We start from the raw sequence: 22,676 nt of genomic DNA, 5'->3' as shown, positions 1-22,676 counted from the left end.
GTCAAACTAATAATAATTATAACTGCTATAGCAGCCGCAACAATAATACGGCCACAACAACAACTCTTGTTGACCTACTGCCCTCGGTAATGGCACCACTCCCAAAGTATGTGGGCTCTATTGATAACCTCACTAACAACTTTAACGACGCCCTGCGCGAAACCATTGATAACATAGCACCGCTAAAGTTAAAAAAGGCTCCAAAAAAGCGTACCCCGTGGTTTACAGAAGAAACTAGAGCTCAGAAATTATTATGTAGAAAGCTGGAACGCAAATGGCGCACGACTAAACTTGAGGTGCACCATCAAGCACGGAGCGATAGTTTAATAACTTATAAACACATGCTTACCTTAGCTAAAGCTAAATAGTACTCAAATCTCATCCACCGTTATAAAAACGATCCTAAATTTTTGTTTAGTACGGTAGCATCGCTAACCCAACAAGGGACTCCTTCCAGTAGCTCCACCCACTCAGCTGATGACTTTATGCAATTCTTTAGTAAGAAAATTTAAGTCATTAGAAAGGAGATTAAAGACAATGCGTCCCAGCTACAACTGGGTTCTATTAACACTGATACGATTGTATATACGGCGGATACTGCCCTCCAAAATAGTTTCTCTCGTTTTGAGGAAATAACATTAGAGGAATTGTTACAACGTGTAAATGGAATGAAACAAACAACATATTTACTTGACCCTCTTCCTGGGAAACTGATCAAGGAGCTCTTTGTATTATTAGGTCCATCAGTGCTAAATATTATAAACTTATCACTTTCCTCGGGCACTGTTCCCCTAGCATTCAAAAAAGCGGTTATTCATCCTCTTCTTAAAAGACCTAACCTCGATCCTGACCTCATGGTGAACTACCGACCGGTGTCTCACCTTCCCTTTATTTAAAAAATCCTCGAAAAAATTGTTGCGGAGCAGTTAAATGAACACCTAGCGTCTAACAATCTATGTGAAACCTTTCAATCTGGTTTCAGGGCAAATCACTCCACAGAGACAGCCCTCGCAAAAATGACTAATGATCTATTGCTAACGATGGATTCTGATGCGTCATCTATGTTGCTGCTCCTCGATCTTAGCGCTGCCTTCAATACCGTCGATCATAATATTTTATTAGAACGTATCAAAACACGAATTGGTATGTCAGACTTAGCCCTGTCTTGGTTTAACTCTTATCTTACTGATAGGATGCTGTGCGTCTCCCATAAAAATGTGACCTCTGACTACGTTAAGGTAACGTGTGGAGTTCCCCAGGGTTCGGTCCTTGGCCCTGCACTCTTCAGCATCTACATGCTGCCGCTAGGTGACATCATACGCAAATACGGTGTTAGCTTTCACTGTTATGCTGATGACACCCAACTCTACATGCCCCTAAAGCTGACCAACACGCCGGATTGTAGTCAGCTGGAGGCGTGTCTTAATGAAATTAAACAATGGATGTCCGCTAACTTTTTGCAACTCAACGCCAAAAAAACGGAAATGCAGATTATCGGTCCTGCTAGACACCGACCTCTATTTAATAATACAACTCTAACATTTGACAACCATATAATTAAACAAGGCGACTCGGTAAAGAATCTGGGTATTATCTTTGACCCTACTCTCTCCTTTGAGGCACACATTAAAAGCGTTACTAAAACGGCCTTCTTTCATCTCCGTAATATCGCTAAAATTCGCTCCATTCTGTCCACTAAAGACGCTGAGATCATTATCCATGCGTTTGTTACGTCTCGCCTCGATTACTGTAACGTATTATTTTCGGGTCTCCCTATGTCTAGCATTAAAAGATTACAGTTGGTAAAAAAATGCTGCTGCTAGACTTTTGACAAGAACAAGAAAGTTTGATCACATTACGCCTGTACTGGCTCACCTGCACTGGCTTCCTGTGCACTTAAGATGTGACTTTAAGGTTTTACTACTTACGTATAAAATACTACACGGTCTAGTTCCATCCTATCTTGCCGATTGTATTGTACCATATGTCCTGGCAAGAAATCTGCGTTCAAAGGACTCCGGCTTATTAGTGATTCCCAAAGCCCAAAAAAAGTCTGCGGGCTAGAGAGCGTTTTCATTTCGGGCTCCAGTACTCTGGAATGCCCTCCCGGTAAAAGTTTGAGATGCCACCTCAGTAGAAGCATTTAAGTCTCACCTTAAAACTCATTTGTATACTCTAGCCTTTAAATAGACTCCCTTTTTAGACCAGTTGATCTGCCGTTTCTTTTCTTTTTCTCCTTTGTCCCACTATCCCTTGTGGAGGGGGTCCGGTCCGATCCGGTGGCCTTGTACTGCTTGCCTGTGTATCGGCTGGGGACATCTCTGCGCTGCTGATCCGCTTCCGCTTGGGATGTTTTCCTGCTGGCTCCGCTGTGAACGGGACTCTCGCTGCTGTGTTGGATCCGCTTTGGACTGGACTCTCGCAACTGTGTTGGATCCATTATGGATTGAACTTTCACAGTATCGACATCCATTGCTTTCCTCCTCTCCAAGGTTCTCATAGTCATCATTGTCACCGACGTCCCACCGGGTGTGAGTTTTCCTTGCCCTTATGTGGGCCTACCGAGGATGTCGTAGTGGTTTGTGTTGTGGTTTGTGCAGCCCTTTGAGACACTAGTGATTTAGGGCTATATAAGTAAACATTGATTGATTGATTGAAGTGCACATATGGACTCCCTTATGTTTGAACATGGTGTTTGTTATGGACAATCCGTGACGAGCACAAAAGTCCAATAACAAAACACCACTCGGGTTTAGATCCGGGCGGCCATTCTTCCTAATCACGCCTCTTCAGGTTTCACTGTCGTTGCCAACATGAGCGTTGAAGTCCCCCAGTAGGACAAGGGAATCACCCAGGGGAGCACTTTCCAGTACTCCCTCGAGTGTTCCCAAAAAGGGTGGGTACTCTGAACTGCTGTTTGGTGCGTAAGCACAAACAACAGTCAGAACCCGGCCCCGCACCCCCCGTTATCCCATCCCTCGAAGGCGTAGGGAAGCTACCCTCTCCTCCACTGGGTTGAACTCTAACATGCAGGCTTTGAGCCAGGGGGCAACAAGAATTGCCACCCCAGCCCGTCGCCTCTCACTGCCGGCAACGCCAGAGTTGAAGAGAGAGTCCAGTCCCTCTCGAGAGAACTGGTTCCAGAGCCCTTGCTGTGCGTCGATGTGAGTAAAACTGTATCCAGCCGGAACTTCTCTACCTCGCGCACTAGCTCAGGCTCCTTCCCCCCCAGTGAGGTGACGTTCCACGTCCCAAGAGCTAGCTTCTGTAGCCGAGGATCGGACTGCCAAGTGCTCTGCCCTCGGCTGCCGCCCAGCTCACAATGCACCCAAACTCTATGGCCCCTCCTGTGAGTGGTGAGCCCATTGGAAGGGGGACCCACGTTGCCTCTTCGGGCTGTGCCCTGCCGGGCCCCATCGTGCCCCAACCCGGGCTTGGCTCCAGAGCGGGGCCCCGGTGACCCGCGTCCGGGCAAGGGAAATCTGAGTCCATTATGTTGTAATTCCATAGAAGTCTTTGAGCTGCTCTTTGCCTGATCCCTTACCTACTGTAGGACCTGTTTGTCTTGGGAGACCCCACCAGGGGGCATGAAACCCCGGGACAACATAGCTCCTAGGATCATTGGGACACGCCAACTCCTCTGCCACGATAAGGTGGCAGCTCAGGGAGGAGGGACTCCGAATTAAACAAGTTGAAAAACTTATTGGGGTGTTAGCATTTAGTGGCATTTAGTTTTTATTTTATATATGTTATATATGTATTAACCCTGGTAATGGACCCTGTGTGTATATGTATGTTATGCCATTGTTTACAAATTTGGTAAGTAAATAACCAAAACATGTATATTTTGTTGTTTTCTTACTGTACCGAAAATGAACCGAACCGTGACCTCTAAACCGAGGTATGTACCGAACAGAAATTTTTGTGTACCGTTACACCCCTAATATATATATATATATATATATATATATATATAGTTAAAGGCCTACTGAAACCCACTACTACCCACCACGCAGTCTGATAGTTTATATATCAATGATGAAATTTTAACATTGCAACACATGCCAATACGGCCGGTTTAGTTTACTAAATTGCAATTTTAAATTTCATGGGAGTTTCTTCTTGAAAATGTCGCGTAATGATGACGTGTACGTGTGACGTCACGGGCTGTTATGAAATATGAGCGCTGCACACACACACACACAGCTAAAAGTCCTCTGCTTTAACTGCATAATTACACAGTATTTTGGACATCTGCGATGAGGTGGCGACTTGTCCAGGGTGTACCCGGCCTTCCGCCCGATTGTAGCTGAGATAGGCGCCAGCGCCCCCCCGCAACCCTAAAAGGGAATAAGCGGTGAGAAATGGATGGATGGTGTTGCTGAATCTTTTGCAATTTGTTCAATTAATATTGGAGAAGTCAAAGTAGAAAGTTGGAGGTGGGAAGCTTTAGCCTTTAGCCACACAAACACAGTGATTCCTTGTTTAAAATTACCGGAGGTGAAACTTTACTATGGATCCCGACCGAATGTCAACCAGCAGTTTTCGGTGAGAAAATTGTGTTAAAAAGTCGCTTCTTACCGGAGATCAGCTGAGCTTGCCCCGTCCATACAACTGCCGTCGACTCCCCTGAGACACTGCGCGTCAAGACACCCGTGGACACACACCTCCGACTATCAGGTACTATTAAACTCACTAAAACACTAGCAACACAATAGAAAGATAAGGGATTTCCCAGAATTATCCTAATAAATGTGTCTAAAAACATCTGAATCCGTCCCAATGCAATCACGTTTTTTTCGTAACTTTTTTTTTTTTTTTCTAGTCCGTCGCTATCAATATCCTCAAACACGAATCTTTCATCCTCGCTCAAATTAATGGGGAAATTGTCGTTTACTCGGTCCGAATAGCTCTTTTTGTTTTTCATGAATTGATTAACGTGGACCCCGACTTAAACAAGTTGAAAAACTTATTCGGGTGTTACCATTTAGTGGTCAATTGTACGGAATATGTACTGTACTGTGCAATCTACTAATAAAAGTATCAATTAGTCAATCAATCAAAAAAAAGCTCCCATTAAAAACAAAGTGAGGATGTGAGGAGCCATCAACGGGTGACGTTATCGTCTGCGACTTCCGGGAAAGGCAGGGCTTTTCTGTTAGCGACCAAAAGTTGCAAACTTTATTGTGGATGTTCTCTACTAAATCCTTTCAGCAAAAATATGGCAATATCGCGAAATTATCAAGTATGACACATTGAATGGACCTGTTATCCCCATTTAAATAAGAAAATCTCATTTCAGTAGGCCTTTAAGGGTCTTTACACTGAAAATATAAACATCCAGTGGAGCAAAAGTAAAATAATAATGTTCACGATAATGTCTTTCAACTTTTATCTACAGAGAAACTCTGTCCTCTGTAGTGGAAAAATATAGTAATATGCCACAGGCTTGGTACACTTATTTTTGGGAAGTTCTGTGCTTTCCTCTTTGTAGGACCTCTCAAGCTCCATCAGGTTGGATGAGAAGCATTGGTTTTCATTCAGGATGTCTTTATACATTGCTGCATTCATCTTTCCCTCCATCCTGACAAGGGATGTATACTGAGTACCAGTATTTTTAGGTACTGGTTCCTAATTGAGTCGGTCCAAGCAGACCGTTATAATTCTAGAAGTACTTTTTTTAGACAGCTGATCGTTGTAATAATGACACATGCGCTGTCACAATCATTTAGGCGCCACTGCAAAGCATAAAAAGAGACACGGTGGAACTGTAAATGCCCAATTTCCTTTTACAATGTACGTGGAAGTAAACAGAACCATAGATTTAGGCGTCATTGGATTCACAAATAGAATCCTTGTTTGCTAAAAACAGAATTCATGTGGAAAGTCGCGGAAATTGGCCTAATGTGACTGAGATGCTATCATTGAGGGGAAAAGGGCAAATCATGTTTACCGTGCACTTGAGAAACACTCACCTCATTCGAGCCGTGCCAGCCATGGGCCAGCTCTTTATACACTGTTGATAACACAACATGTAGATTGTCACGATCATGGTTTGATTATCAAAGATGTTAGGTAATGTATGATGTGATATTTCTACTTGAATAAAGGTTTCTGATATTCTGTACATTACATGTTGTATAGGTTAATGGTATTCATATCTCTGCATAATAATGTTTTAACCTTCTCTGTTTATTAATACATTGTAATATTTAGCCTGTTAAACAGTATTAGACGGTGTCTCAGTGTGAGCAAAGTAAAAGATAACTTTTTTGGAGGAGCCTGTGTGTGTGTGGGCTTCTGTTTCAGTTCGACAGTGGTATTTGTAAACATAAATAAAAGGCTGAATTGATCAAAGATAGTTTACCGCCTTTATATCCCGGCTGCTATTACAACACACTTTATTTTCATCTGCCAGATAACGTTTATTTAGGTAGAAATATCACAGAATAACATTAATAAACATCTCTGACAAAGCATGATCGTATTGTAAGACAATTTTTCATTGTTTCGGGGGTTAGAAATGTATGGCAAGAAATATCTCATTAATGAATAAAGTAGATTGACCATACGGCCTCGTTTCCCCGGACATGTCCTCTTTTGTGGGGCTGTCCGGCCTATCTTGAATGCCGCAAATGTCCGGCATTTTGAGTCAGGGTTGCGTGTATTTTCAATGTCCTTCCAGGGTTAAGAAGGGGTTAAAATCAAAATAAATTGCAAAGGTGTGGCACAGCAGCATTCGTGAGGGAGGGGCATAGACCGAGAGAGCGAGAGAGCAGATTGATTGACATACAAACGTTTGTACTTGCCAATACTCCCAATTTTCCCTGGAGACTCACGAATTTCAGTGCCCCTCCCGAAAATCTCCCAGGGCAACCATTCTCCAGAATTTCTCCTGATTTTCATCCAGCGAACAATCTTGGGGGCGTGTCAGCACAGCCATATAATATCTACAACTTTAATAATCATTAACTTTAGAATTTAATGCCAGCAACACATGACAAAGAAGCTGGTAAAGGTGGCAATAAATACTGATAAAGTTGAGGAATTATTGATTGATTGACAAATAGTGCTAATAGGGGACAAATAGTGCTAAAAGCAATAGAGTAAAAGGGGTCGAATAAAAAGTAAAAACATTGCTAAATAAAAATCATAGTAATAAAAAGTGCGACAAATAGAAAAATTAAAGTAAAGGGGTAGGGGGGGTAGGACTAGAAAATGGTGGCCTAGTGGGCAGACTCAGCTCAGGTCAAAGGCCAGCGAGAAGAAGTAGGTCTTAAGAAGGGTTTTGAAAACCCCCAGACTCTGGGCTGACCTAATGTGGAGGGGAAGGCTGTTCCAAAGCTTAGGGGTGGCAACAGAAAAGGCTCTGTCCCCTCTGGTCTTTAGCCTGGATATAAGGACCGCCAACAGCAGTTGGTCAACTGACTTTAGGGCTCTAGACGAGGTATGATAATGCAGAAGCTCGGTCAGGTATTGTGAGGCCAGACCATTTAGGGATTTAAAAACAACTAAAAGTAATTTAAAATCAATGCGGTAACGAACAGGGAGCCAGTGGATTGGGCGATAATCAAACTGGTATGGGTTGAATGTGGGGGGAAGTCTGGAGACAATGTATTCCTTTGCCAGCCTCTCAAAGCACTTCATAATGATGGGGTTGAGTGCCACGGGGCGATAATCATTGAGGGAGGAGATTGTAGGTTTTTTAGTCACTGGAATGATTGTGGCCATCTTAAAACATGATGGTACCACAGCCTGGGTCAGCCAGGTGTTGAAGATGTATGTGAGAACCCCAGCCAGCTGGTTTGTACATCCCTTAAGCATCCTGCCCAGAATGTCATCAGGTCCCGCTGCTTTCCGGGGGTTCACTCTCCTCAGTGTTTTCCGGACATCCGCTGTGTCCAGGTTGAGCGGCCACTCATCAGGGCGAGGGATGCATTTCCTCGCCAGAGTGGTGTTAAGTGCCTCAAACCTTGCAAAGTGGTTGTTTAGGTCATTAAGGAAGCTGATGCTGTTGTAACAGGGACGGGGGGCAGCTTTATAGTCCCTGATGACCTGTATGCCATGCCACATTTGTCTAGTTTAGTCCAAAACCACAAAAGTCTGAGTGTCCACGCTCTGCCCACATCCTCCAATCATTTGTGGTAGCTTTAGGGCACCTTGAACGGCTGCCAGCATCTTCCAATTTAATCGCACGGGTAATGTTTACTCAAATCAGCAGATGTCCTGTTTTGATTCCGAAAAGGTAGATGTCTTTAACGTCCTCGACTGAAGTGTTAGCCAGGCACGTGACACTCCCGTTTCTCCCAAGAGTCCATTGTGTGTCCAGCAACAAGCTTTCCGACAGAACTGGCAGGTTCCCCCCACCCCGAGATCTTGTCAGTTTTGTTTAGAGGCCAGTTGATCATTTACAACAAAGTTAAACAAGACCAGACGAAGAGTGAAGCAGGGAAGATATGGAGAGGGAAGGTAGTGCGACGGCCTTTGCCTAGAGACAGTTTATTTCTTTCCTTACGACCTCTGTCTACCCCTGTAACTGTATATTTTATGTCTTCAACTTATAGTAACCTCAATGAAAAAAATGCTGTTTTATTTTAAAGTAAATAGTGTGATTAAAACAGTATATACATAGTGCAGTATTTACATAATACAGTGCAGAGTGCAGTGTCTACATCAGGGGTGGGCATTACGTCGATTGTGATCGACTGGTCGATCTCGGAGGGTGTGTCAGTCGATCTCAAGCCAGGCATTAAAAAATATACATAAAAATGAGCAATCATCAATCATACCAAGACTTCACTTTCGTCAGTTGTTTGACATTCTCGGCACCCGAGGATCTTGTGAGATGACGCTGGCTGCTGCAAGCTCATATTTAAGAAAAAAATCACTAACAGGGCGGACGCAGAGAAACACATTTTATTTCTAGAGACTCCGTACCTACTGTCAAAACTCTAAAGATCGACTGCACAGTTCCTGTCTTCACCATAAAAGACCTGTTTAATCCTGCCTGTGCTAACAAAATAAGAGTCTCAGAAAGCTAGCGTGCACAAGCTAGCAAGCTACGGAGTTTGATGCCAATGTATTTCTCCCCCGCCCTCAGCGACCGCTTTCTCACTTGCTTGCCCACCCGCACTCTCACTGACGTCACTCACCTGCTGCCAGACATTAAAGGGCCACACACATATGCTACTCTCATAACAAAGTGTTTAAAAACGAGTATGCAAGTTGGACAAATGAGATGCCAAATCCAACCACTTTCATGTGGTATTGGACAGAAAGGAGGACTTTTTTTTTCCTCCATTTGAAAATGCGGACGTTATCAGCACCACTGTCTAATTCCAATCAATGCAAGTCATCAGAATCAAATACACCAACTTATATTCTTGTCTTCATGAAAGAAAGGAATCTATGTGTGTTAAACATGCTTGTATTATCATTAAACACCATTAACTTGTTAACAAAAATGTCTCTTTCATAAATAAATAAATATAAATTATAAATAGGAATGAGGTAGATCTCCTCGACTTGGTCAATTGAAAAGTAACTCACCTGCAGAAAAAGTGTGAGCGCCCCTGGTCTACATAATTGACATGATCAATGAGAAATACGGATATTCCTAACATTTAAATGTTTGTACAACAGGTTCTTCTGACATGGTGTGTGACCTGTTGGGCGTTAAGGGGAAAGACATCATCTACATTGGAGACCACATCTTTGGGGACATTCTGAAGTCCAAGAAGCGTCAAGGTTGGAGAACATTCCTGGTGATACCAGAACTGGCCCAGGAACTTCATGTGTGGACTGAAAAGAGCTGTGAGATTGCACACACACACACACACACGCACACACACACAAAAAACACATTTTGTGTATTTGCAGTAAAAATGTGTTGCAACACTTACTATTGACCAGTGAGTAATATGTATCCCAAAATTCATATACAGCAATACCTCAAGTACCCTGAAATATTTTAAAGCCCTGCATGTCAATGGTGTCTAATTCTGTTCTTCAGCCATATTTGACGAGCTTCGATCTCTTGACTGCTTACTTGCTGAGCTCTATAAGTGAGTACAAATACTTATTGTCGTTTCCACTACATGTTCATAGTATGATGTCACTGTTCCCACAAAATTCTATTCAATCGTAAGTTGCTTAAATGTCCAATCAGACCAAAAACGTTGGTCAAAGGTTTGAATATAGATTCATGATTCAAGAGTTTTTTTGTTGTCAATTCAACATGGGTATAGGTTAAGCATAGTCAAGGCAGAAAATAGGCTTTTCTGTATACTTGTACTAACAAAGTACTGTGGTACTAAAAAATTAAACAAGGTGCTACACTGCCTTTAAAAAAACAATATTCCTCTTTTTTGTGAATGCTGTCCCCTGCGTTGACATTTGCAGTACAGTATTATGAGCTGGTAATGGTGCATGAACTGATGTGGTTAAAGAGCAAGTGAAGGGGCCATAAAAGAAAAAGAGGGAAGAAGTGGCAACTTTACTCATTAATAAATCTCAAAAAGGAAGTAATTTGCCATCAAAACAATTAGAAAGGGTAATTTTACCCTCAAAGTGATGCTTTACAACAAAGAAAGACCAGCATCCACATGATTTTAAAGACCAGCAAGTGAAAACGTAGCAGACTATCTCACCTGTTATAGACATGAATAAATTATGGAATTATAGACATAAATTAGGCATAAATACTGTAACGTAGATGGAAACAAACAGAGCCAGATGCTCATTTTTACTTTTATTGGCCACATCAACAAACAGAGCTAGCAATCAGAGCAATCAAAGAGCTAGCAAACGGACAAACAGGGCTCACCAACTGTGCAAACAAACAGAGCTTGCAAATAGAGCAAACAATTTTATTACATTCTTAGTATTTTTTCTTTTATCTTGTGTTTATTCACCGCTGGAGTTCTCCTCATTTGTTATGATCTCTTTTTACTTCCCCACCCCGGCTTGCGTACAAGAGCCTTTTCAGCACCCGGCTGACCATTTTGCAGACATGGAGAAAAATAATCTTGACTCTGTGCTCATCATTTTAGGGGATTTTAACTGAGAAATAAACTCCCCAAATAGATACAGCATATTAATTCCCCCAACAGGTGAGCTAATACACTGGACCACTGCTACGCAGTAATAAAAGGACCAGATGGTGTGTGTCCCTCCTGCTTGAGTCTGTGCTGAGCAGCTGGCTTCCATCTTCACGCAGATCTTTAACTCATCACTGGAGCTGTTGCTGCAAAAGCTCCACAATCCACCAAGTCTTAAAGAAACCTGCAATTAGAGGACTCAATGACTATAGACCCGTCACTCTTACGTCTTTGGCCATGAAATCCTTTGAGAGACTGGTGTTGAGGCAACTAACGGACATCACAGAGCTCCTGCTGGTCGCTCTGCAGGGTAAACAGGTTGGTGGAAAATGCAGTCAATATGGGACTGAACCACATCCTGCATCACCTCGACTCCCCAGGGACCTACGCTAGAATCCTGTTTGTGGGCTTCAGCTCTGCATTTAACACCCTCACCCCAGTTATCCTGCACTGTAAACTCACCCAGCTCACAGTACCAGCCTCCACCTGTCAGTGGATCAGCAACTTCCTGACTGACAAGAGGCAGCAGGTATATACAGTTGTAATCAAAATTATTCAACCCCCACACAATTTTGGTGTTTTAGCAAGTTGGATTTTTATTCCGTATTTTATTTTATAGTCATATCAAATAAAGATGCATTAAATAGACAAATGCAACTTGAATTACAACATTATATTTTGTAACATACCAAACAGTGTAATTTCTCTTAATATCTCATTGACAAAATTATTCAACACCTTGAAGATCATAACTCTTAAGAACAGAATTTCAATAATGTCTTTTCAATCAGGTGTTGAAAACACCTGTAGATGTGATTAGAACCATAACGAGCAACAATTAAACTGATTGAAAAAGACTGTGACGCTCAGCTTCTTGTAAATGGTCAATGGTGTATTTGCAACATGGGGAAGTCCAGGGAGTGGTCAAAGCAGTCAAGAGAGGAAGTAATTTCTCTTCATAAGAAAGGACATGGATATAAGAAAATAGCAAAGACATTACACATTCCAAAAGACACAGTTGGGAGCATAATTTGCAAGTTTAAAGCTAAAGGCACAGTGGAAACACTACCTGGGCGTGGTAGAAAGAGGATGCTGTCCGGTATTTGAAGCGTACAGTGGTGAAAAATCCCCGGGTAACAGCTGAGGAACTACAACAGGACATTGCAGAGGGGGGAACGCAGGTTTCGTCCCAGACAATAAGGCGCGGACTACGAGATGAAGGCATCCATGCCAGAACTCCCAGGCGCACCCCACTTCTGACTACCAGGCACAAGAAAAATAGACTCCAGTATGCCAAAAATCATCTGGACAAACCCCAAAGGTTTTGGGAAACTGTTCTATGGACTGATGAGACAAAACTGGAACTCTTTGGCCCTATGAATCAACGTTATGTCTGGAGGACAAAATGAAGCTTACAAAGAGAACACCTTGCCTACTGTTAAGCATGGTGGGGGTCAATCATGCTCTGGGGCTGTTTCTCTGCCTCAGGTTATGAATTCTATTTCCTACCAGGATATATTAGCTGCAAATGTCATGAAATCAGTGACGAAGCTGAGGCTTGGGAGACGTTGGACCTTCCAACGATCCCAAGCGTACCTCCAAATTAACATGGTTGCAGAAGAAGGGCTGGAAGACTCTGGAGTGGCCTTCACAGTCGCCAGACCTAAATCCTATCGAAAACCTGTGGTGGGACTTGAAGAAGGCAGTTGCAGCACGCAAGCCCAAGAATATGAATGAACTGGAGGCCTTTGCCCAAGAGGAATGGGCTAAAATACCTGTAGATCGTTGCAAGAATCTTGTGTCCGGTTATGTATCACGTTTGAAGGATGTAATTACTGCCAAAGGGTGTTCGACTAAGTACTAAAGATGCATGTAACTAGGGGTTTGAATAATTTTGTAAATGAGATATTAAGAAAAATGTCCTTTTTTGGTATTTTGTAAAATACAGTCTTACAATTTAAGTTGCATTTGTGTATTTGACACATCTTTATTTGATATGACTATGAACAAAATACGGAATAAATGTCCAACTTGTGTGTGGGGGTTGAATAATTTTGATCACAACTGTATACAGTGTCACCACTTGAACAGGACTCTGGACACAGATGCAGGAGTTTGAAAACAAAGATGTATTTCAAACAAGGGAAAGAGTCCAAAAAGGGAGAAACTTAACAGGCTATCAAAAGCCGAGCTTACCTAACCTAAAAACTAACAAAATCTCAATGAACTCAAAACGCTCCAACAGCGGAGGGAAAAAGGGTACAAAGAGAACAATATACAAAATATAACAAAAGGCGCTGCAAGGGAGGCAATGCTAAACAACTAATCTTACCTGACAAAAAGAGTACATAGAACGTGGCAATGGCTGTGAACATGGAAAGCTGGAGGTTTGCACAAAAGGTACGAAAACACTCTGGCACAGGACAGAAGGAAGACGAGCCATTTATACACATGAGGGTGGGTGACACAGGTGGACACAATCAGGCAATCAGGAAAGACGTCAGACCAGTATAATAGGAGGAAGGGCAAGTGATCTGAAACGAGAGGGAGGGTCAGTATTTCAAAATAAAACAGGAAATGAAAAAACATGAAACCAGACTAAACCCAGACCAGACTTCCCCCAGGTGTGACATACAGTATATATATATATATATATATATATATATATATATATATATATATATATATATATATATATATATATATATATATATATATATATATATATGTGTGTGTGTGTGTGTGTGTGTGTGTGTATATGTATATATATACTGTATATATATGCATGTGTGTGTGTGTATATATATATATATATATATATATATATATATATGTATATATATATGTATATGTATATATATATATATATGTATATATATATATATATGTATATATATGTATATATGTATATATATATATATATATATATATATATATATATATATATATATATATATATATATATATATATATATATATATATATATATATATATATATAATGTCCCCCCTCTATAGCCAGAGCCATCTTGATGCCTTCACTGCTGCCTCTATGTCAGACTGCATGGCTTTCGTCCTGCTTTGTCCTGTGATTCCCGAAGTTCTATAGGCCTTGCTAAGGGAATAGCCGACAGTCCTCCACATTTTTCGGTTAATTTTCCCTCTCCCTCTCTTGAACCTGCTCCATCCTTTCGTCTCAGGGTACAGTCAGCTCTTAGCAGCTACTTTGTCAACTGACATCAACCAGTCCTGCTGCTGAAAGCAGGCCACTCAGTCCTGGTGTTAATGCCAGCTAAGCTCCCCCTACTGATTGCCGAGAAGAACTTGAGGAACTGGTCATGTCTACAGCGATAGCAGCCTTCGTTCAGAGCCTTAGAGCAGATGCTCAGGATGTGCTCAAGGGTCCCAGCTCTGGAGCAGAGGGAACAAGCTGGCATATTCACCGTACCCCATAAAAAGAGCTTGGATGGGTTGGGTAGAACGTCATAAACCCTTGAATAGGAAACTTGATCCTTTGGGGCTTCCACTTCCAGATGTCCTCCCAGGTAACATTCCGCTCCATCGCCTGCTCCCACCTCATCCAGGGGCCCTTCGGCAGCATCACCACAGCACTGGCAAGTCGCTCTTCCTCCACAGCATAGCGCACCTCTTCCTGAATCAGCATGCGCCTGTCCTTTCCGCTTGCGGGTCAATGGAAAGCATCCAAGCCCGGCACGACTACGTGCCAGACTTCCAAGAATGGACTTGTGCTGCAGGCGAGCCTCGCCGTATTTGACTACCTCTGCTGCTTTGCGCTTCCTCCTTGTCCTCAAAATAATACATTCCCTAGATACTTTGTTATCTCTAAATCCAGTGTTTTGGGGATGCTCTCTTACTCGAGTCACGACAAACCAGACAGAGCTAAATAGGAGTTTGAGCTTGTTAGTGCTCCCATACAGAGCAATGCTGCACAAGCTGCGAGGTACGCCCAGCCACCTATGGAGGTAGCTGCTCACCTTGCGCTCAAATCCCTCCACCACAGTCATCGGACCCTCATAAATGAGCTAGGTCAAATTAATTTTGGGAGGTTTCCTTGTTGGTGGCCATGTTACGCAGTAGTAAAAATGCCCCTGTGTCAACTTTTTTGCAATGTGTTGCTGCCACATAATTCTAATTTAATGATTATTTGCAAAAAAAAAAATAAGTTTCTCAGTTCGAACATTAAATATTTTGTCTTTGCAGTCTATTCAATTGAATATAAGTTGAAAAGGATTTGCAAATCATTGTATTCTGTTTTTATTTACAAATTACACAACGTGCCAACTTCCCTGGTTTTGGGTTTTGTATATGTGTATGCATCAGTGGCGGGCCATGCGTTTCCCACCTAGGCCTTCAGTGATATACAACTTAAATGATTACCCCTCAAAATACCATCATTTATGTCACCACATGACCATTGCTGGAGATATACAGAAACACAATGACGCACTACTGGGTATCGAATTACCACCAACAGTGTAGAAAACAGGTTATTTTCTGGCGCACTTAAAAATCAATAAACCCGCATCAGCAATTAAAACATATCTTATGTGGTACTGTCAAAATTAAAATTGCAAAAAACATATTAAACGTGAAAAAATAAAGAAATAAAATATCTGAACTCACAGTTTGTAGAAACCATTCGAGTTTCCGTGGTTGGTTGATATCGTCTCATAAGATGAAGTTTCTCTTTAAACATCCTTCTTGAAAATGGATTTGTAATTATATGTGTTGTCTTTTCTAATCATAAAAGATGATTAGGCCAGCAGAGAAGGCCTTGCTGGCCCTGACGGCATACCACTGGTATACACATGTATATGTGTGTATGTATATATTTATATATATATGTATGTCCATATATATACATATATATACACATATATACATACATATATATATGTGTGTGTGTGTGTATATATACATACATAGATACCGGAATATATATATATATATATATATATATATATATATATATATATTAAACATTTTGATGACAAAAAATTGTATAAACTGCTGCTAATGATTCTTCTCTTTTTAATCCAGGCATCTGGATAGCAGCAGCAATGAGACGCCTGATATCAGCTCACTCCAGCGACGTATTAAGGTAAAATCTTTGCTAAAGGTTGAAAATGACTAAAGATACATTAGTAAGCATAGATTAATGTATATTATAGCCTGTCAGGAAGCGATCCTCTACTTGCGTGGGAGCACCAATCAAGCACACAACATCCACATGAAGTCTTCTGGAACATTTACAAAAGCTTACCATTTTCCCATCACTTTCTCGCCACTCCGATATGTCACTTCATGTTGCACAGCGCTCCGAAATAAGAGCATACAATACAACAAATAAAATCGCAATCTCATTACTATCCCACAATTAATAATAATAATATTATTGTCGTGCTTCATGGTGGAGGGGGGTTAGTGCGTCTGCGTCACAATACGAAGGTCCTGAGTAGTCCTTGGTTCAATCCCGGGCTCGGGATCTTTCTGTGTGGAGTTTGCATGTCTTCCCCGTGAATGCATGTTTTCCCTCCGGGTACTCCGGCTTCCTCCCACTTCCAAAGACATGCACCTGGGGATAGCTTGATTGACAACACTAAATTGTGTGTGAATATGAGTGTGAATGTTGGCTGTCTATCTATGTTGGCCCTGCGAAGAGGTGGCGACTTGTCCAGGGTGTACACCGCCTTCCGCCCGAATGTAGCTGTGATAGGCACCAGCGCCCCCCGCGGTCCCCAAAGGGAATAAGCGGTAGAAAATGGATGGAATATTATTTTAATGATTCAACACCCCCAGTCACTTTTATCGTGTTAGTTTACCTGAAAATAGAATAAAACATGAGCATTTACAACACTTGGACTGTTTACACTTCTATGTGCCAACATATCTTGAGCAAAAACCTTCTCAGTTTTACCCCAGTAGATGGTTTTGTCATTACATCAGCAAGCTTTTGCTATGTTGGACACCATTCAAAAAGGATTCCACCACTGTTTATGATCTTCCTTATAAAAGGGCACTTTATATCAACATGCTTGGACCATTGCCTGCTCACTGGGTTTTTGGCAAGTGCTATAGTGCCTTGATTATCTTCCTACACCTTTGTTTGGAAACAGTGATATTGGTCCAGTCCTCTGAGTAACTGTTCTAAATACATACATTCAGGTATAGCAGATACTAATTATTCAGCTCCCCAGATAGAGAGTGCAATTTTCTTGTTCTGCTGTACATTTCAGCTATCTGGACAACTATTTTACTGTGATCCAATGCTCTTCAGTTGGATCATATCAGTTGTCGGCGAGTATGTCTTTTCATAGTCAGTTCCCGCTTTTTGACTGTAGCCTTATATTTTTCTGCTCTTCAATGTCTCTTTTGATGGCATTCACCCATTTTTTCCAGCGACTGCATCTCACCAATTGCACTTATCTACTTGAACTTGTTAAAGGTATATGTCATTCCTGTAGGTCTGAGCGATGTCCCACACCAATCTGTAACTTGAATCGACAGTGTACATGTTTGTAGTTTGTCCATTTTTGTTTTTCAAAGTCCTGTTGTTATGATGATTTCTTTCTAACCCTTTGTGGCATTATACTCTCTCTGTCATTGAGCTGAGGTGTTTCAGTTTGTTTTGGGTTAGTTTCAGATACATCTTTTTCTATGTTTTCACCTACTGTTTCTTTGCTATCATAAATTATTGGCTGGACCGCAGTGCTTGAAAACTTAATGCATCTTTGAGATGTCTGTGTTTCTTTCTCATTTGCTCTTTTGGTTGTGAAGTTCACTAACCTGTTCTTTTGGACACTCTCTTTTTGGATAAAACATCAGATAAGATGTGCTGTTTTTATCTTAGCTAATAAAAATACTTTGCCCGCACCTGGGATCAAAATTACCTTTCTCTTTTATGTATTCAAAACACATAGATCCAAACGTCTGCAGCTTGGAAACATTTAGTTTCACACCTGTAAATATGCTGTGTGGTGTTTTTCTTGTGTCTACTGGAACACCAGTTCTTTACATAGGCAGCTGTCCATAAGTCGTTGATCCATAGTTTATCTATTATCGTACTGTTTGAATGTAAGCATCTCGCCATAACATACAGAGTTCGCCACACTCTTTCTCCTGTGCCATTTGGGTGGGGTTAATTGGGTGATGATTGTTCGTGTCTTATCCTATTCTTTGTCAACAACTCAAGGAATTCTCTGTTCTTGTCTGCTAATAACCTTTTTGGCCTTTTGGAATTAAGGAAGTACAAACATGGGAGGAAGGAACTTTATTGTCATTGCGCCAGTACTTTTCAGCACAAACCCGTTCAAGAGTAGACATTCATTTTACAGGGTGACAGAACAGGAACGCTGATGGGTCACCACATAACGCGCTCTGTAAAAGTTGGAAAAAAGGCGGACGCTGGTGGGGAATGAGTAAGAAAAAACAGTTGATCCCAGAGTGGGCCACCTAAGTGGGGGTGGCTCTGTCTGGGCACGGTGGAAAAATGAGACCCACGATAAGCACATATACACATGTTACCTGAGGACTGAGAATATCTGTGTCCTTCTATGCTCCGAGTTTGCATGGGACGTGATGGATCGGTAAGGGTTTTGTAGCCTTACTCTCTGGTTCTCTGTTTCTACTCTGTATGAATTGCCTTATGTGCACATTTTACATATCTGATCTCGCCTGACCACATTCCTTTTTATCATCATATATTTCAACACCTTGCAATTTCTGTACATCTTCATATTTGCAATGCCCCATAATCCCATTCCAGGTTTGTATGTCATGACATACTTTACACTTGTCAACGTTTTGCTCAACAGTTGGTAAATAAAACAAAAAAAACCTTTCACCGATGTCCAACCTACTGCCGTCCTCTGGTATCGTTACTGCAACTACTGTATTTCCTTGAATTGCCGCAGGGCATATAGTATGCGCCTGCCTTGAATTACTGCCGGGTCCAACTCGCTTCGTAAAATAATTAGCGCATGCTTAGGATTACCGCCTGGTCAAACTTGTGACGTCATGAGTGACACTTCCCCTGTTTTAATTTTCCTGAAGGAACTCTCCTGAAGGAATCAATAAAGTACTATCTATCTATGTAATCATTTTCAAAATGGAGGAGGCTGATTTCAATACCGGTAATTTGAAATCGCATAAAGGGAAGAAGATTAAGAGCTATTCAGTAGGATTTAAGGTCCAAGCTTATATCACACTCAAATTTTTACTGCATGCCTTTGGTAAGTGCTGGCGTGAGAAGAGGTTTTAAAATAATTAGCGCATGTTTACTTTTACTGCATGCCTTTGGTAAGCGCAGGAGTGAGAAGAGGTTTTAAATTAATTAGCGCCCCAGCGGCAATTCAAGGAAATACGGTAACCTTCCTTTATCGTTTCCTCGGCAGGGCATAATGTTTCTGACACATCAGCTGTTCCTGTCTCGCACAATCACAACAGGTTGACACCGATCCAAAGTATAACAATGACAGGATTTATTTTTTGTTTACTTCCTGATGAACAATAAGTACGGCAAAACTAATAAAGTTCACGTTAGAACAAACATGTCATTGACGTGATCGTACGTGTTCAGACTCGGTTAAAAAAGCTGTCGCTCAAGCCCTGCTTAACTTACCAAATTTAATACAGCCCCTTTTACGGAAGTTACTGACATTTTACGACTATTACTGGCACTTTACGACACCCAATATTAAACAGAGCAAATACATCCATATAAGGTGAAAGAACTACATTTCAAAAACATAAAGCAAAATACCAAATATACAGCCATGTAAGCTTTTAATTTATAATCTTAAACCCCTTACTTTGAATAAAGAATTATCCAATCCAATCCAATCCACTTTATTTATATAGCACATTTAAACAACAATAACGTTTCCAAAGTGCTGCACAGCCATGTTAAAAACAATTGTAAAAAAATAAATATAAAACCAATAAAAACAATATAAAAACAAATATGATTAAAAACTATTTTAAAGGGTAAAATCAATTAAAACAGTAAAATAGAAATCAAAGTGTATGAAAAACACAGAGGACAACAGAGAACAGAGGACCACACAACTCACGTAGTGTTAAAAGCCAAAGAATAAAAGTGGGTCTTAAGACGAGACTTAAAACACTCCACTGTGGAAGCAGTTTGAACATGGAGCGGCAGAGTGTTCCAGAGCTTAGGGCCGACCACAGAGAAGGCCCTGTCTCCCCTGGTCTTAAGTCTGGTCTTGGGCACCACAAGCTGGAACTGGCTCTCGGACCTCAGAGCGCGCGCAGGAATGTAAATTTGGATAAGGTCCGAGATATATTGAGGTGCCAGTCCATGTAAAGATTTAAAAACAAACAGCAATGTTTTAAAATCAATTCTAAAATGAACAGGGAGCCAGTGCAAACTCTGAAGAATTGGGGTTATATGCTGGCGTTTCCTGGCCCCTGTTAAAAGTCATGCTGCCGCGTTCTGGACTAACTGCAACCGGGAGAGAACTTTTTGGCTAATGCCAGCATAAAGTGCATTGCAGTAGTCCAGGCGACTTGAAATAAAAGCATGCACGACTTGTTCAAAAAGGTTAAAAGATAAAAACGGTTTAACCTTTACTAAAAGACGAAGGTGATAAAAACACGACTTTAAAACGCCACTGACTTGTTTGTCTAGTTTAAAATCGCTGTCTATAGTGACGCCAAGGCTGGTGACTTTGGGACGCACATAATTTTGCAATGGTCCCAAGTCAGTAAGGGCTGGACCAAAAACTAAAATTTCCGTTTTTCCCTCATTCTTAATTAAAAAATTCTGGGCTAACCAAGCCTTGACGTCGCATAGACAGTTGAGAAGGGGTGTCAGGGGTCCGTGACTTTTTGAAATCAGCATATAAATTTGGCAGTCATCTGCATAAAAGTGATAAAACACTCCGTGTTTCTTAAAAATATCTCCAAGAGGGAGGAGATAAAGAGCGAACAGGGTGGGGCCTAAAATACATCCCTGGGGGACACCACAGTAAAGCGGGGCAGAAGAGGAGATGGCGTCCCCCAGCCTGACAGAGAAGGACCTCTCAGACAGGTAAGATCTGAACCACGCTAACGCAGTCCCCCTGACACCCACTAAGTTTCTCAGGCGGTCTAAAAGAATTGTGTGGTCGACTGTGTCAAAGGCAGCTTTAAGATCTAAAAGCACTAAAATGGCAGAGCTGCCAGAATCAGACATTAAAAGCAAGTCATTAAAAACCTTTAAAAGTGCAGATTCAGTACTGTGCAAAGCTTTGTATCCAGACTGAAATGGATCTAAAGTGCTATTTTCATCTAATATATATATATATATATTATATATAAACATAGGAAAAATGTATCATTATGTCCAAAATGGCTATAACAGTTGTCATGTGGCTGTTCTTCTTCTTGAAGATGATTGAGCTCCTTCATTTGTTGCTCTTGTTACCATGAAGAAGATGTCTTGAAAGTAGGCTGGCTTGTAGCGTGATTGACGTCGCTGTGCTGTCCAGCGTTGTCAAAGAAATGAATCACCGCTGTACCTCTGCTTTGAGCGAATCCACTTTGCTTTGTTCCATCTACCCACTGGAACTTGTTGATGTCACAATGTTGCTCCCCCATCCACCATGATGCCTTTCATTTTGACATATTTGGTCTTTTGCTGTATGTATCTTTAGCCTTGAAGAGGCGGGCCTCGTCATCACTTTCTTGCTCTTCCACTGGCCTTATTTCATTCCCCCTTTTACTCGCGCAGACATCCTTTGTGTGTCCGGCTTAGACAGTAACTACACCACACTCTTTATGTTTATTGTTTTATCTTGTATCCTTTTACTCCACAGTGTGTCAATCCCACAGTATATGGCATCCGCATTCGTCTTCATTACATTGTTTGAGGTTGTTTTTTTTTTACTTTTAGCCTCGAAACTAGTCTGCAATATGATGTGCAGTGATGATTGATTGATTGATTGATTGATTGATACTTTTATTAGTAGATTGCACAGTACAGTACATATTCCGTACAATTGACCACTAAATGGTAACACCCGAATAAGTTTTTCAACTTGTTTAAGTCGGGGTCCACGTTAATCAATTCATGGTACAAATATATACTATCAACATAATACAGTCATCACACAAGTTAATCATCATAGTATCCATCCATCCATTTTCTACCGCTTATTCCCTTTTGGGGTCGCGGGGGGCGCTGGCGCCTATCTCAGCTACAATCGGGCGGAAGGCGGGGTACACCCTGGACAAGTCGCCACCTCATCGCAGCATCATAGTATGTACATTGAATTATTTACATTATTTACAATCCGGGGGGTGGGATGAGGAGCTTTGGTTGATATCAGAACTTCAGTCATCAACAATTGCATCAACAGAGAAATGTGGACATTGAAACAGTGTAGGTCTTATTTAGTAGGATATGTACAGCCAGCAGAGAACATAGTGAGTTCAGATAGCATAAGAACAAGTATATACATTAGAAGTACATTTGAGTTGTTTATAATCCGGGGAGATGGAATGTGAATGGAGGAGGGTATTAGTAAAGTGTTGAAGTTGCCTGGAGGTGTTGTTT

The 22,676-nt window shown here is 41.4% G+C and overlaps 1 protein-coding gene across 11 annotated transcripts in view; it reads left to right on the top strand.

Annotated features, from left to right (window-relative positions):
* Nucleotides 1–22,676, top strand: part of LOC133559336 (cytosolic purine 5'-nucleotidase-like) — a 104,301-nt gene that overhangs the window by 71,556 nt on the left and 10,069 nt on the right. For all 11 annotated transcript variants that reach the window (XM_061911006.1, XM_061911007.1, XM_061911005.1 and 8 more), the window contains 3 exons: nt 9,643–9,813; nt 10,013–10,064; nt 16,160–16,220. In XM_061911006.1, coding sequence (XP_061766990.1) covers nt 9,643–9,813; nt 10,013–10,064; nt 16,160–16,220 — 284 coding nt within the window. The remainder of the gene's footprint in view (nt 1–9,642; nt 9,814–10,012; nt 10,065–16,159; nt 16,221–22,676) is intronic.

Source organism: Nerophis ophidion, linkage group LG09 (genome assembly GCF_033978795.1).
Source record: "Nerophis ophidion isolate RoL-2023_Sa linkage group LG09, RoL_Noph_v1.0, whole genome shotgun sequence".
Lineage (NCBI taxonomy): Eukaryota > Metazoa > Chordata > Actinopteri > Syngnathiformes > Syngnathidae > Nerophis > Nerophis ophidion.
This window is presented reverse-complemented; position numbering and strand designations above follow the sequence as displayed.